The 15,762-nt window shown below is 43.0% G+C and overlaps 1 protein-coding gene across 4 annotated transcripts; it reads left to right on the top strand.

The window, feature by feature from the left end:
* Nucleotides 1-257: 257 nt before the first annotated feature.
* Nucleotides 258-15,591, top strand: LOC108044242 (open rectifier potassium channel protein 1). 4 transcript variants are annotated; one of them, XM_044461110.1, is made up of 8 exons: nt 815-1,081; nt 6,052-6,215; nt 10,535-10,833; nt 11,302-11,553; nt 11,619-11,722; nt 11,875-12,022; nt 12,724-12,796; nt 13,089-15,591. In XM_044461110.1, exons 2-8 carry the CDS (start codon nt 6,074-6,076, stop codon nt 15,134-15,136), a joined length of 3,066 nt encoding a protein of 1,021 aa, XP_044317045.1. In that variant the 5' UTR covers nt 815-1,081; nt 6,052-6,073; the 3' UTR covers nt 15,137-15,591. The 4 variants fall into 4 exon arrangements, with proteins under 4 accessions (XP_016978664.1, XP_044317045.1, XP_016978662.1 ...); XM_017123175.2 differs by lacking the exons at nt 815-1,081; nt 12,724-12,796 and adding an exon at nt 258-416 and having other exon boundaries at nt 13,070-15,591; XM_017123173.2 differs by lacking the exon at nt 12,724-12,796 and having other exon boundaries at nt 817-1,081; nt 13,070-15,591.
* Nucleotides 15,592-15,762: the final 171 nt, after the last annotated feature.

Below are 15,762 nucleotides of genomic sequence, written 5' to 3'. Positions count from 1 at the left end.
TGTGTTTATCTACTTCCCTACTGAAGTGAAAAATAAATCTTTTAACTACGGACAGGAAGTAGCCTAAAAAAAAAAATATGTTTATCCTGTCGGCGATTTGTTCCACTGTGCTGCCCTGTATTCCGTTGGTTACTACACAGTATCTCTTTTTTCGCGACGATCGGTTGAGGGGTGGGGGGTGTTATTGGTGGGGGGCGTTTAGTGGGCTGCACTGTGCTGGCGAATTTCGTAGTAGCCGTTTGTCGATCGTTGTTTCGACTTAATTTAGTTTAGTTCAGTTAGTGAAGGGATGCGAGGTGAAGCGCAAGGGGCGGGGCTCCCCCACCCGCACTAAAGACCCACTCACATTCGCACATTTCTTGAGTGATTTCGGCCTGTCTTAGTTTTTGGAGCCCGTGAAGAGCGAAGAGCTCAAAGTGAGTGAGCACTGGATTAGAGATCACACGTACTACATAAGTATGTGTATACACACAAATATACGCCGATCGGCAGTTAAAGGAGGTGGGAAATTACTTAATGCCGCGATCGTTTACCGTGCGGTTCTCCGATTTTTGTCATTCGCTACGCGAAAAGTGTCGTAACGGTAACACTCCTTCGTTTCTCTCTCTCTCTCTGAAATAACGGGACTTCCCTGGAAAAACAGGAATAGAAGGAAGAAGCAAGCTCGACTGGAAGCTGAAAAGTGCCGAAAACGACGGATAGGCGAAAAAGAAACAGAAATAGCGGTTAGTGGGCAGCGACGTAGGCCGCGACGCTGACGCCGGCAGAGACTGGAAACAGACGTGAGCTTGGAGCGAAGCGTTCCATTTAAATCAGAACGGTTACGGGAATTGCGAATCGAGAAGCGACAGAGCGACGTCACCGCCGCCGTCACCGTTAACAAAAAGTGTCAACCGTCTACTGGCAGCGCTTCAATTCAGCGTGCGCCGCTTAACGGTAACGGTCCTGCGACGCGATCGCTCAGCCCTTTCAGTATTTCGCGATTTTTTTTCAATTCGAAAAGACTTTCCGTCCAAAAACAAACAAAAAAAACCCAACAAGCGCTAGCATTCGAGTGTTTTTTTTTCATCCATTTTTGATCGTGGGTATCCTGAGAGTGAAACAAAAAAAAGAAGGATCGGAACAGTGAAACTGAACGAAAGGATCGGCACAGTGGAACGAAACTGGATGGATTTCGGTGTTGCAAACTTTTTTTTAATGGCAATAAAAAATTGAATTCAAAATCAGTTCCCTGTAAACAACAATCGTGGATTACTGAAGTGCAGACATTATCGCCATCCCCACCGATCCGTGTTGTTGTCATTATTTTTTGGTGTTGTTTTCGTGGTCACCTTGTATTTGTACGGTGTTATCTGAGTGGGCCACAAAGAAAGTACGAGGGCGATTCGACGGCCAGACAGTGAATTGCACGATTACGTAGGGCACAGGTTAGAGTTCTTCTGGGTCCAAAATGGACGAGCGGATTTGGATTCTCATGTGAGCTCCACTTCAGACGCGATGTCTATATGACCAAATACTCTCGAAAGAAAGTTAAACTGTTAAGAAAAACATTAAAAAAATGATCTCGAAACCCTTAGTGATCCCAAATCATTAATTTTATGTTTCGAGAAATCAGTATCCATAATGTGACCTAAGGATTTTTAAAATTGCAACTTAAATGTCTCAAATTTGTAACGTGGTATTACATATTTAAAAAACTATAAGTAAATACCTTTAAAAATGTGTTAAAAATTCAGTTTTGTAAAATCATTTTGAAATTATATGAAAAATTTAAGCGAAAATTTGTAAAGCTTTAAAAAAGTTTATCCACGTATTATATTCACACAACCTTTATTCTTGCAAAATAATATCCTAAATTAAAAACAATATTACAAAAATATCCTAAAATGTCGTAGAAGAAACAAAATCCATTTCTTTTCGTACATTTTTTTGAAAAGGTAATACGAATAATATGGATGTAGGTCTAAAATATAGTACGAAGTGTTTCAATAATATCAATATTCTTAAAGCGTATGATGGCAATGTAGAGTGTATTTTTGTTATTTGTGTCTGTGTATAATCCGGTAAATCAATCTGTGCCGCACCTTCTTACGGTATCTGTTGTATGAATGCATTTAATTAACGAAATTGTTTCACTGTGCAAAAGTGTTTGCTTAACTGTTGTTGTCATATGCAAAACGATCACTTACACACGCCCCGAATGTGCCGTTAGCTAGAGCCACTAATAACGGCAACCTGTTATCGATCGGTCGATTGGCAGAGGGCTCAAGAAGTCTTGCGGGTGTACTAGGCTTATAGGCCAACTTCATCCATCATTGGGCATTTGGTTATAAGCAAATATGGCCCAACAGTTGATCCCCTCAGTTCGTCAATCAGTTAGTTGGTAACTCAGTTATTGGGTGGTGGATACCGCTCAATCAGCGATACATGTGACTGACAGAATTACAGTCGAACCTCCATAAATGAAGAAATGATACAATGATATTTTATCATGTTATCCATATTTATATTTATTGTGAAATTAGGAAATGTAAGCCAGAGTCTTAAATTGTTAATATCAAGAGACGAGTTTTTAAAACTATTGTTACAACATATTACAACATCAACAGAAAGTTTGATAAATTGTTTTAATCAATCCTTTATAATCATTTATAATGTATAACAAACTTTTAAAGTTCTTAAAAGTTTATAATCAAGTTTGTGAAAAGAATTTAACTTTCTGAAAAGTTTTAAAATGTATACCAGCTTTAATTATAATAATTGTAGTCTTTTTTATCTCGTTATGGGAGTTTGACTGTAGTTATTAATTGTCGCGTATAACTCTGGGCTCTGACGGAGTTCTTATCACAAGAAGGAAAACCAGAAGCAGCAACTAAAGCACAAGACGATGACGAGACTGACGGAGGAAACGAGACATTGATAGATCGCAATTCAATTAATCATCTTGCCGCCCCGGCTTGTAAAACAATGTCATCATTAGCACCCAATAGCCTCATCAGTAACCCGTTGGCCCGCCTGATATTTCCACCCAGATTTTTTAAATCAGACTCTTCTGGGCACAATGCCTGCGATTCTTGTCCCTTATTTTCCCCCGAGATTTTTCCAATCTCCGCCGCCTGCTTTCCGACGAATGAAAAAAAAGCACGGCTTTTGACGCTTGACTTTTGCGATTATTTACTAAACGTGTTCATTTTGCAGTTGCTGCTATTTATTATTGATTATACGACTATTTAGCGTTGGTATATGTAAATATTTTGTTATTTATTAATTTTGTTCCACATAATATACGGCTCTCACACATACATATCTACGGTGAGTGTATATGGGCCCAGGTTTCCCCCCAATTCTGCACGTAACACGGACCTCTGAGGTCAGCTCAATGGAGATGCACGTGCAGATCAACTGATCGTTCCAGTCGTGCTGATCGTACAGCGATCCTTCGACGATTTCCCCAAATGCCCCCGATCGCCGTGAACTGGAGTCGATGGGTTATCAATTAGTAAACGCATTTATTGCCATATTAAATGTTCTGTTGTCTACTCCACTTGACGTCAAACATTGACTTAATTCATTTACATGATCATCGAATGTTTATCATGGGTATTGTTATTGTCATTAGTGATTTGGCTTGGGTTCGGCTTGATAAAGAGTGGGCCCATTTTGTGGGTGTGGGGCGTGAGTGACCGCCAAATGTTAACAGCTATGTTTAAAACTGAAAAAGAGCTCTTGGGATAATTTTCTTTTCTTATTACAATTATTATGGATCCTTGTACTTCCAGGTAGAGAAGCTTCAAATTTAAAATCTTATTTTCAATAAGCCTTAATTTTATCGAAAGAAAATTTTCTAAACTACGATCCTTCTTTACTGAATTTTGCCAACATTATTGCCCGATTATCAGCAATTTCCGCAAACTTTTTGTTAGAAATTTCCACTCGGAAAGAATTCCATGGGGCAAGCCCAAAAAAAGCGTTAAAAAGATCGTTTGGCAACGCACAGCGTCATCGAAATGTTTGTTCGGAATAAATAAATACATAAAAAAGGAAACACAATAAATGAAAAGACTTCCATTGAACGGCGTCATCGCCAACCAGTCAGTGCTCGAGGAACGCGCCCAATAGACGATTTTTTTATTGTTAACAAATTATTGTAGTCGCTGTTGTGGTTGCTTTTGTTCTTGTAGTTGCTATAGGGGCTATACCCCAAGAACCGAACCAAAAATTGGAACAAAAAACAGGAATACTTCATAGATAATTTAATAGAAATTATACAGTAAGAACGATAATAATAATTAAAACTGGTGCAGACCAAAGCTATGGAGAATCGTTATCAGCGATCACTTGACTTGAACAACGGGAATAAACAATTCGAATTGTCCCAATGTAATCAAGCGTGTAATGAGAAGACTTTACCGATACGATGCGATAGGGAAGCGTCGTTGAAAATAGAACCGTGGAGCTTCCACAGCCCACTGCAGAGAATTAGTCGATTCACGCGAATTCGCTGGGGACTCCACGCGCGTAAAGTCCACACGAACTACCCCAACATGAACTCATTAGAGCTAACATGCAGCCAATTTTATCTTTATGATTTTGTAAGAACCACAAATCTCCACCGATGACTTTAGCACCGCTAAACGTTTATCTTTATGATATTGAAAGAACTTTCGCCATCAATAGTCCATTAGCAACCAATAATGACTAATGTTAGGGCTTCGTATATCGTTACGATTTTGTAAGATATTAAGCCCTCGGACATGAATCAAATTTACTGCCTGACCGATATGTCAAGTACTTTCATCATAGACCTTGAGTATTACCAATGGGGGTAGTGTGACTACAGCTCTGCACCGTTTATCTTTATGGTGTGCCAAGAACTCTAATCATTAGCTAATGACTAAATTTCTCCCCAAACGTTTGACACCTGATCTGAGTTTTGTTTTTGGAACTCGGGCTTGTCAACTTTTTGTGTTTTGCATTCGCGATCGCTAATTGGCAGCCAAGTGCTGTACATTGCGAGTCGGTTGACACCCACAGCAGCCCCCAAACCTCTGGCCCCCCGATCCCCAGCCACTCACACACACTATATTTCGTAGATAAGAGTCCCAAGACGCAAACGGACAATCGGGGAGGGGGGGTTTTTCGGTATACGGGGACTTGGACTGCTGGGAGGGCAACGTCTGCGGCGGTCGCTAATCGTTAGCGGACTACTTTGCACCGCGAGAAATCGTGGAAAATTAGCAGTAATGCCCTGGTCCGCCCGGCGATATGATTAGAAGTGTCAATAGGTGTAAGCCGGAGTGATGACGTTGCCTCCGGAGCTGGCGACTCCTCACCGTTCCAGCGATGACGATCGCCGGCTAAGGAGGCCGCTGTTCACAAGATAGCGCGTGCTTTTTGCAAAGGAATTCACCACGAGAATGGGCCAAACGCACCGAATGTTGTGGTACTCTGTTAGATGTTCCAAAAATAGAGTTAATAATTTGAATCAACAATGTAATAGATAAAGGGACTTGAGCTTTATTTTAGCTTTAGATCAATGAAAGCATGTTAAGATGCTCCTAATGTTCAAAGGTATCGTTTCTGAACCTTCTAAATAACAAAAACAACTTTAGTTAACCTAAAGAGCATTTTTATTGTCTTTTTTAAAAATTTTGAATTCAATTTCATGTTTTCTTATATTGGTGTTCACTGGTAAATGCCTAATAAGTATCATGAATATTACTATAATATAACATTAAACGCATAAGACCACCAAATTTGGGCGGAGTGCATGGAACCGCGTAGTCCGGTATCTGCTCTCTCCTATCGTACAGATATAGACAATAACTAAAGCAACTGGCCAGCACTTAAGCAATCGCAATCAAGCTTCGATTAGCGGCGATACAACCATAAATAACGACAGACAACAAGAGCGGTGTGATTCCACCGAATTCCCAAAACACTGATCTGCCTTCGATTTCGATACTGATTGCGATTCCGATTCCGATTCCTCCGTCCTTACCTGGAATACGTTTGCCGGCATATTGCAAACTTAAGCTGCTGTCCTTTCAGGTAGTCCGTCACCCCGACGAGCATGTCGCCGAATCGATGGATCCTGCTGCTCATCTTCTACATATCCTACCTGATGTTCGGGGCGGCAATCTATTACCACATTGAGCACGGCGAGGAGAAGATATCGCGCACCGAGGAGCGCAAGGAGCAAATTGCAATCAACGGTGGGTGAGCTTCCAAAGAAACACTTAACAATACTCCATAGTCATAAGTAGCCGCGTGATCCAGATCGTACCACGGCGGAGCATGTGATCCCACCACGAACCTAACTAAATGGTCACCCACGACTTCGCTAGATAGTCTAGACCCATGTCGGATCGGTTGAAACGTTTACACCCACTTGTTGAGGTTTCTCGACTTGTGGCTCGTGGGTCCGGCCTCGAGATTTCATTTGAAGTCAAGCTTCAAATTCTTGAATGGAATTTTTTGGGCTAAAGCAAAGTCATCTTACAGAAAACATTCCCTTAAGGATAATACGTCGACTCGAATATCACTAACTAAATAACTTATGATTACAAAATTAAGTTATTATTCGTAAATCAATTATGATTAATGCTCCAATTGATTATGAAATTTTCTTAAATCAAGAATGAACGATTTCTTGTTTTAAAACTGCTTCACTAAGAACATTTATTCTACCTTTCGTTACATTTAGCTTGCGTGCAAATCGTAACTATTTAGTGCATTCTAATATCGCATTTAGAAAGATTTGTACATCATAAAAAACCAAACTAACTTGATTTGATTTCTTGAATCAATTTTTCTTGAGTAAAGCACGAAACCTATTTGATTTAGGAATTTTACTCTTATTTTGAATAAAGTCGTTTTTAAAATGTTTTGGGTTTAAGAACAATCTTGTCTTGATTTAAGTACTCACATTACAAATATTTTTAAATCAAGAATTATTCAAAATCAATATGAATCGTACTTAAATTTAGAGCAGCGTTTTTATTTTGAGTGCGGATTTATATTTTTTGGCAAAACGTGCGTAAATGTAGGAGGAAAGTGTGAGGTTTACGACTCAACAAGTCTGGGGCAATCAGGGCTGTTTGCCTTATAGACAACGCGACCTCTATATTCAGACACATATCTCACAGTGTGAGAGCGATTATATCTACGCTAAATCGAGCCGCAGTCTCGGATGTATTTATTTTAATGCCTCTTCAATTGCAATAAATCCGAATTTAAATAGCACATAAAATGTGCTAATTATGCAAATAAATAACCCATAAACGCTCTAATTACTAACCATCGACCCAAGACGTGTGTGAATCGTAACGGATTGAATCAGAGGCTTACCTGAAACACGATCACTGGCCGAGCTAAAAACTTCATTTTAGATCGTGGATCACTCGCATGAGTGACTGTCCAGGGTTCGACTAGCAATCGAACGTATCAGAGGATACGTGGTAGGCCTCCAATTAATGCCCCGAAAATCCGCAATTGGACACGGCACTTGTCATGTCAATATTTGTATGCATATGTAAGCAGGCAAAGTCACCTTAATCGCTCCCGACTTGGACAACAGTAAAGAAAAAACACCGCAATTGGTTAGAAGTTCGACAATCGGCTATGGCCACAACCAAACGACGATGACTTTCAAGTGTCCACAAACATGGTGAGATTACGCCTGAGCTATTGACACCTGATAAGGTGACCGGGCTAAATCACAATGCCAAGGGATCTCCCACAAGAATGCCCAGGGAAGTGATTTGGGGCTTAGGGTCAATTACTTAGGTTTGAGAACCCCAGTTAAACCTTTGGTGTTACAGGATCTTCTGATACAGGATCTTCCTGAAGATGAACTTGATTATTTTCTTTTTCTATATTTGATTTCATAACAGGGCCCATAATATAACAGCTCAATTTTAAGAGAATTAAAGTGAATTATTTGCTGACAGCGAGTCAAAATTTAAATAACGTGGATTTTATTTTCGCAAAGACTTGCCAAATTTATAAATCGTGCCAGCATGATGTTTCAATCCCCGATCTATTTTTCTTTACTTGAGTAAACATCAAAACAGGATGTGAGAATTAGGGATTTCTAAAATATATAATAGGGTATTAATTAGTGGGTTTCAGGATGATTTATTATTCTACTCATTGCCATTATGGCGTATAAAAATAGGTATGTAGGTACTACACACATAAGGTAGACATTTTTTCCTCAAAGAAATTCTATTGAACTTTCGGAAATTCTAATCTGGTCTAAAGCTAATAGAAAAACCCTTTTCAATTGAGATGGAGCCCAGGTCAAAGGGAACAAGGTTCCGAACGATCCTCGAAACGCCATGCATGACTGACCTCGACCTCGGATGGTTTTGATGATTGGGCACTCCGATTGCACTGCCTGCTGATTTGCAGCCTCGCTGTCAGCTTTAATTAAATTAATTTATCAATTTGTTTGCCACAAACTTTTCCGGGCCGCACTCAATCGCCGAGATAATCAGAGTAAACGCCCTGGAATCACTGCTGCAGAGGCGAGTCGAGAGGACTTACAAGAATTCGAGATAATGATCGACTTCTATGAACAAATTGCCAGCAATCAAGATTTTCAGTGAACCAACAAAGGCGATTAAATTGTGACCGCTTGTGCCCGTCACTCGTCCCACTATATAGTGCTCTCCACACTGTTGCTGTTGTTATTGTGGCTGTTAATCTCTGAATTGCCCCCAATTGCGTCCCGTTGTGATCAGAGATCAGAGATGAGATGACACCGGCTGAGCTCCACTGCAAGTCCCTTTGTTGGTGGGCATTTGCCTACGGAGTCCGGACGCATTTATTGAATTATGCAATTCGTAAAAAGATTACCGGGGGCCTCAAATTGTTGGCATTTGCACAAGGCTCAGGGTTTATTGAATGATTGCAGCCGCAGGCGGACAATCTGCCGAGCAGAGTTCTCGACTCGAGTCTGATGAACTTGGCCATAAAGGTTAGACAGCCGATCATGAACATCTCAACTGGCGGAGCAGCCAAGTGTTTGCACTCGGTTTGATAAGAGAAAGCTGGAGGATCTGCAGTGGCTAGAGAGCATTCGATCCGGTTAGAGCACTTCTATCCATCATCCAATCGATAGAGACTGCGATTGATGGATTAGTCAATGAATATTATAGCCATTCAATAGAATAGTCTTACAACGGAATAGTCATTTAGAGATCGTCAATAACTAATAGATTACAAACAAACTTGATAATCCCAAGCTATTTTTAGATAGTGCAATCATTTCACCTATTTTTGATTTAGTGATATCACTAATAGATAAGCTTTTAGTTTACAATCAACAAATCAATCATTGGGCACAAAATTTAACTATATTTTTTAGTATTCGATCGGTAGATTTGATCGGTAGTTAGTTCCTATAATAGTTTCGTAAGTCCTTATCAATTTTCCTAAAATCACAATTTGTACAATCATTACATTTAATCATTTGGTAATCTCAAAGCGTTTGATCAATTGCGTGGGCTTCCTTAAGATTCATTACGAGAAGTAAAATTCGATTAAAGCTTTAAATTGCTGACCTACAACAAGATCGTCTTGGGCTCTCTTTCCGGCCACGATTACATTAATTGGCTTGATAAATATCTCGCATTGCGACTGACGGGGTCGTTCATCCAGCGCATTTCAATTAACCGGAGCAAGATCGTCTGGGTCAGGTCATGATCGTGATGCTCATCGTTTGTTGTCATCGGTGCACGGAAAACGAAAATAGGTTTAAGCAAGTAACTTTGTAATGGCTATATATTAGCTTTTCGGGTTTGTTTAAGTATGTTGCAACATTTATAAAAACTATATCAGATTGCAGATAGAATAAATAATATTTTTAACCAAAAGCGTGCCATACTGGTCAGGAAATAAGTACATAATTCAGAGTGGAACTGCAATACTCGATCACTGATTCTTTTAAATTCTGGTAATGTTAGATAAAACACTTACATGAACATTGGCATTAAAAACTACCCGCCACGAACTTATAAAAAACAATCGTCCTTCACTTCTCGTTTTTGCATCTCGTTTTATTTTTTTAAGTTCATTTCCAGATCCATTTTCAGGGCTTAAAAACTATTTCTATATCACTCCTTGAAAAATAGCGCATTATTTTTCCGTGTAAGCAAAATCACTTTAATCAGATTTACGACCCAGTCCGATCGGCTATTGCTGAATATAGCACGCTGGAGGAAAGGGGAGAGGGGGGTTAGCCAGTGACGATCACCGATCTCTGAAAACGTAACGGTTTCCCCCATCATGGAAGGAAGCGTCACTTTGCAGCTCGATACTTTGAAATCCATTCGGATTCCGTCTCTTTTATGTCCATTGTTTACCAGCGGAAAGCGGAAGCTTAGCAGCCGGTCGCACATTTGCATCCGGATCGGATTCGGTTCGACACGTGAACCACAATGGGAGCCAATTAAAATTAATTTGATTTCACGCTCGATCGGGCATGAAAGTTCACTTTTCTGATCCTCTCCCTTATTTGTTTTTGCAGAATATCTTCTGGAGGAACTGGTTGACAAGAACGCGAGCACCCAGAACGAGATTCTCGAGCGGATCTCGGATTATTGTGGAAAGCCGGTTACGAATCCGCCGGCGCACGATGATACGCCCTACACGTGGACCTTCTACCACGCCTTCTTCTTCGCCTTCACCGTCTGTTCGACGGTGGGATATGGCAACATATCGCCAACGACCTTCGCCGGACGGATGATCATGATCGCGTACTCGGTGATTGGAATCCCCGTCAACGGAATCCTTTTCGCCGGCCTGGGCGAGTACTTTGGCCGTACGGTTAGTAGCCTGAAAAGCTTTGTATTATTTCTTTGAAAACACTTATAAGCAAAGGCAATAACACTGTCATAAGGAAAAATTCAACCTTCTTGTATTAAAAGTGGTAAGAGGCTTCGTAAATGGTCAATTCAAAGTCTGTTTGAGCTTTGTTTTGAAAATTTGCGTCGTTTATTTTACGCAAAATTATCACATTCTAATTCCTATATACAGGACGGACCCACGTCATGTGTTGACTCACATTTTATCATTTAATATATTTATGTTAAATGATTCTATTCCAGTATTTTTGCAAAGTTAATATCGTCCTCTAAAATTGGAAAATAACAATTATAGAATGCAATGGATATTATAAATATTTGGAGTAAAAAGCATTGATTTTGAGAAGAATATATTTAAAATAACCTATGTAACTATTTTGAACAAGGTTTGAAGTCTTTTTCGATCAGTAATACAATTTTGCTTTTCCAGTTTGAAGCTATTTACAGGCGATACAAAAAGTACAAGATGTCGACGGATATGCACTATGTGCCACCTCAACTGGGACTAATCACCACGGTGGTGATTGCCCTGATTCCGGGCATAGCCCTGTTCCTGCTGCTGCCCTCGTGGGTGTTCACCTACTTTGAGGACTGGCCCTACTCCATCTCGCTTTACTACAGCTATGTGACGACGACCACAATAGGCTTTGGCGACTATGTGCCCACCTTTGGAGCCAACCAGGTGAGTCTTTTGCCGGAGGGTGCATCCCCTAAATGCACTTCACTGAAAACTGGTTTTCCGTTTAGCCTCGGGAGTTTGGCGGCTGGTTCGTGGTCTATCAGATCTTTGTGATTGTGTGGTTCATCTTCTCCCTGGGCTACCTGGTCATGATCATGACTTTTATTACCCGGTAAGTAGGTGGGCTGCATCAAAATCCATCGCATGTCCTCGGCTGCCCTTCGTTTTCTCTCATTTGCATGATCTAACCCATTTTGTCTTCCTTTGAATCCCTGGTTCCATCCAAAAAAAAAAACATTTACATTGGGCATTCGTCATGAACAGGGGCCTGCAGAGCAAGAAGCTGGCGCACCTGGAGCAGCAGTTGTCCTCCAACCTGAAGGCCACTCAAAATCGCATCTGGACAGGTGTCACCAAGGATGTGGGCTACCTCAGGCGAATGCTGAACGAGCTCTACATCCTCAAAGTGAAGGTAAACGACTCGCATCACCCACTGGAAACTCACAAATGGGCTAGCACTCGATATTTCAAATTTCAAATCTGTTACAGATATCACTATTTAATCTAAACTTTGTCATTTGTCTGTGAACTGCTGTATCCTGAGAACTTGACTAAAATTTAATTAATATCAGAAGCTCCATTAATTTAAATTAAAAACCTGGGAATTTAATCTAGAATTAACTCACACATATAATTATGTACTAGTTGGATAATACCCATATCACTTCAATAACACTGACTGTTTTTAAAATGATCTCTCACATTATTTTTAACCAAGAGATTTTCAGATTTAACTTATAAAGCTTGATATATATTTTATTTACATTAGTAACACTAATAAATTAAATTAAAAACCTGGGAATTAAACAAAATGTTATAGTTTTACCGTCTAACTGGGCTTATACCAAACTTGATGTATAGATAATATTAAACCTATAAAACTGTCTTCGCTGTGATTATGCACTTTTGCCAAGATGTGGACCTTCAAAGGGCCAACTAACCGATTTGGGTTATGCATTGATCTTGCTGAGAAACTTCCCTTGGGAATACCTTCAATGTTTAATATCAGTTTGTATGTGTCTGTCTAAGCGGTATACACTTATATTCGTTCCTATTAGCCAATATTCCCAAGCTTATGCCAGAATCTGACACAGTCGATGTTCTCCGTTCTAGTTTTGTCGAAAGAGAAATAGAAAGAAGCCGAAGAATAAGGCTAAGGCTGAGCAGAAAAAGAAGAGCAGCAGAAGTAAGTAATTATTAGAAAATTCTTGTAAAACCAATTTCGAAATTTGTATAGACAGTGTTAGCCCAAAATCAACTCGACAGACAGAAATACCCACAACGAAATGATCCAACACTAATTCAAACTATTCTCTTTACATGTCCAACATCAAACACCACCCTACACTTTTGACTTTGAATGGCTCTTAAAACTGGAAACATAATCTCCAATTTTAAATTATTATGACTTTGAACTTAACGATTTATTGCTGTTAACAAATCGAATTAACCCTCTCAGCCCGTGTACACCGACCTAGATATCGCCTACACACTGCCCCGTTCCAACTCGTGTCCGGATCTCAGTATGTACCGCGTGGAGCCGGCTCCCATCCCCAGCCGGAAGAGGGCCTTCTCCGTGTGCGCGGACCTGGCTGCGGCCCAAAGGGACGCCGGCATCCTGGTGCACGCCAGTTCGGACACCGAGCTGAGCAAACTGGACCGCGAGAAGACATTCGAGACGGCGGAGGCGTACCGCCAGACCACCGATCTGCTGGCCAAGGTGGTCAGTGCCCTGGCCACGGTGAAGCCACCGCCGGCGGCGGAGCAGGAGGATGCGGCCCTGTACGGCGGTTACCATGGCTTCTCCGACTCGCAGATCCTGGCCAGCGAATGGTCCTTCTCGACGGTGAACGAGTTCACCACACCGCGCCGACCTCGGGCACGTGCCTGCTCCGATTTCAACCTGGAAGCGCCCCGCTGGCAGAGCGAGAGGCCACTGCGCCCCAGCCACAACGAATGGACGTGGAGCGGCGACAACCAGCAGATCCAGGAGGCCTTCAACCAGCGCTACAAGGGCCAGCAGCGGGCCAACGGCGCCAATTCGACCATGGTCCATCTGGAGCCGGATGCCCTGGAGGAGCAGCTGAAGAAACCGTCGCCGGGTGCGGGGCGCGTCAAGAAGTTCTCTATGCCGGATGGCCTGCGCCGCCTGTTTCCGTTCCAGAAGAAAAGACCTTCGCAGGATCTGGAACGGAAGTTGTCGGTGGTTTCGGTGCCCGAAGGTGTCATCTCACAGCAGGGCAGATCTCCCTTGGATTACTACCGCAACACGGTCACCGCGGCCTCCAGTCAGTTCTATCTGGGCAACGGGCGTGGTCCGCCACCGCCCTTCGAATCGAATGGCAGCTTGGCCAGCGGCGGGTTGACCAACCTGGGCTTCCAGCTGGAGGATGGGGCAACTCCGCCGTCGGGATTGGGCGGGGGAGCCTATCAACGCAAGGTGGCGGCCGGAAAGCGACGTCGCGAGAGCATCTACACGCAGAATCCGGCGCCATCCGCCCGCCGGGGTAGCATGTACCCGCCCACCGCCCACGCCCTGGCCCAGATGCAGATGCGCCGCGGCAGTCTGGCCACCAGTGGCTCCGGATCGGCGGCCATGGCAGCGGTGGCCGCCCGTCGGGGCAGCCTCTTCCCGGCCACCGCATCGCCTTCCTCGTTGGCCTCTGCTCCGCGTCGCAGCAGCATATTCTCGGTGACCTCCGACAAGGACATGAATGTGCTGGAGCAGACGACCATTGCAGATCTGATCCGCGCCCTGGAGGTGGTGCATACCCATGCCGTCCTGGACGAACAGCAACAGGCGGCGGCGGCGGCAGGAGGAGCTTCATCGAAGGGTAGCCGGAAGCAGCGCAAGATGGGCAATGCGGGACTGGATCCGCCGCAGCTGCCGCCGATCCTATCGCTCTTTGCGGGCGATCAAACGAGGACACTGCAGGCGGCGGCCGCCAATCGGTTGTACGCCCGACGCTCCACAATTGTGGGCATTTCGCCCACCGGAGGAGCAGCAGCCGGACCCACGGCCAGATCCCTGCTGGAGCCCCCGCCTAGCTACACCGAAAGAGCCGGAAGTCAGAGCCAACTTACTGCTGGAAATTCCCTTTCCGTTGCCGGTCCATCGAATGCCGCCACTTCTGGCCAGAGTAAGTTCCGCCGTCGGTTCAGCGTTCGACCGACTGCTCTGCAGATCCCACCTGGACAGGCGCCACCGCCAGGTGCCAACTTGGCGGAGCAGTCGGCGTTGCAGCGACGCCTGTCGCTGCGTCCATCGCCATTGGCCCGGGAACTATCGCCCACTTCACCGCCCGGCGGCAGTGGAAGTGCCCCGGGAGCGGGGGCCAACGAGGAGTCCGGAGGAACGTCCGCCCAACGGCTGCTGCCCCTGCCCGCCGGCACGAGACCCAGCACCAGCAGCACCCACTCGCCGCTCTCGAGGATCGTGCAGATCTCGCAGGCGCAGCGCAAGAGCAGCATGCCCAGCACAGCGGCGGGATCGAGTGGAAGTGGTGGCTCCACTGGCGAGAAGTAGTTAGTAATCGGTAGTCCGTAATCCATAAGCTGTTTCGCCAACTCGTATATGTCCATGGCCAACGGGATTACTTCACCAACTGTTTTGTGTCCCACATATTCGATAAGGCTGCCAAAAGTCCCTAGTTGTTATGCTAATATTACCCGTAACATATTTACAAATATCCAGTTATCCTAGTGTTATGTATTTTTAAAACTATCTCTCTCTATTGTTATCCTGTATTTATATACCAATCTGTATCTGTATCTATATCTATATGATAATCTATCTACATTCCTCTATGTATATTGCTAAGAATGGGCTTATATGAACAAAACAATCCACATGTTTTCAAGCATCCAATTGGGACCAAAGAAGGATCTCGATTCGTTTGTAATTTCATTTAGCTCTTAGAGTGACTTCATTCGCCAAACGTTTCACATGCTGTTATACAATAAAGATAATCTGCAAATATATAAACTGTCTTTTTAACTGAAAAAACTATCACGTATATTACATCGATTTAAGATGTTTGGGATGAGGTAAAGAAAATGTATAACATCTCCTGTGTGGATTTATTTGTCACTTTCAAGCCATTTGTTTAGGGAACGCATTAATCCACTGTAGAGAGATAAGAAACTAGTTCG

This window comes from Drosophila rhopaloa, unplaced genomic scaffold, assembly GCF_018152115.1.
Source record: "Drosophila rhopaloa isolate 14029-0021.01 unplaced genomic scaffold, ASM1815211v1 contig_3, whole genome shotgun sequence".
Taxonomy (NCBI): Eukaryota; Metazoa; Arthropoda; class Insecta; order Diptera; family Drosophilidae; genus Drosophila; species Drosophila rhopaloa.
The sequence above is the reverse complement of the archived record's forward strand: the minus strand, read 5'-3'. Positions and strand labels throughout refer to the sequence as shown.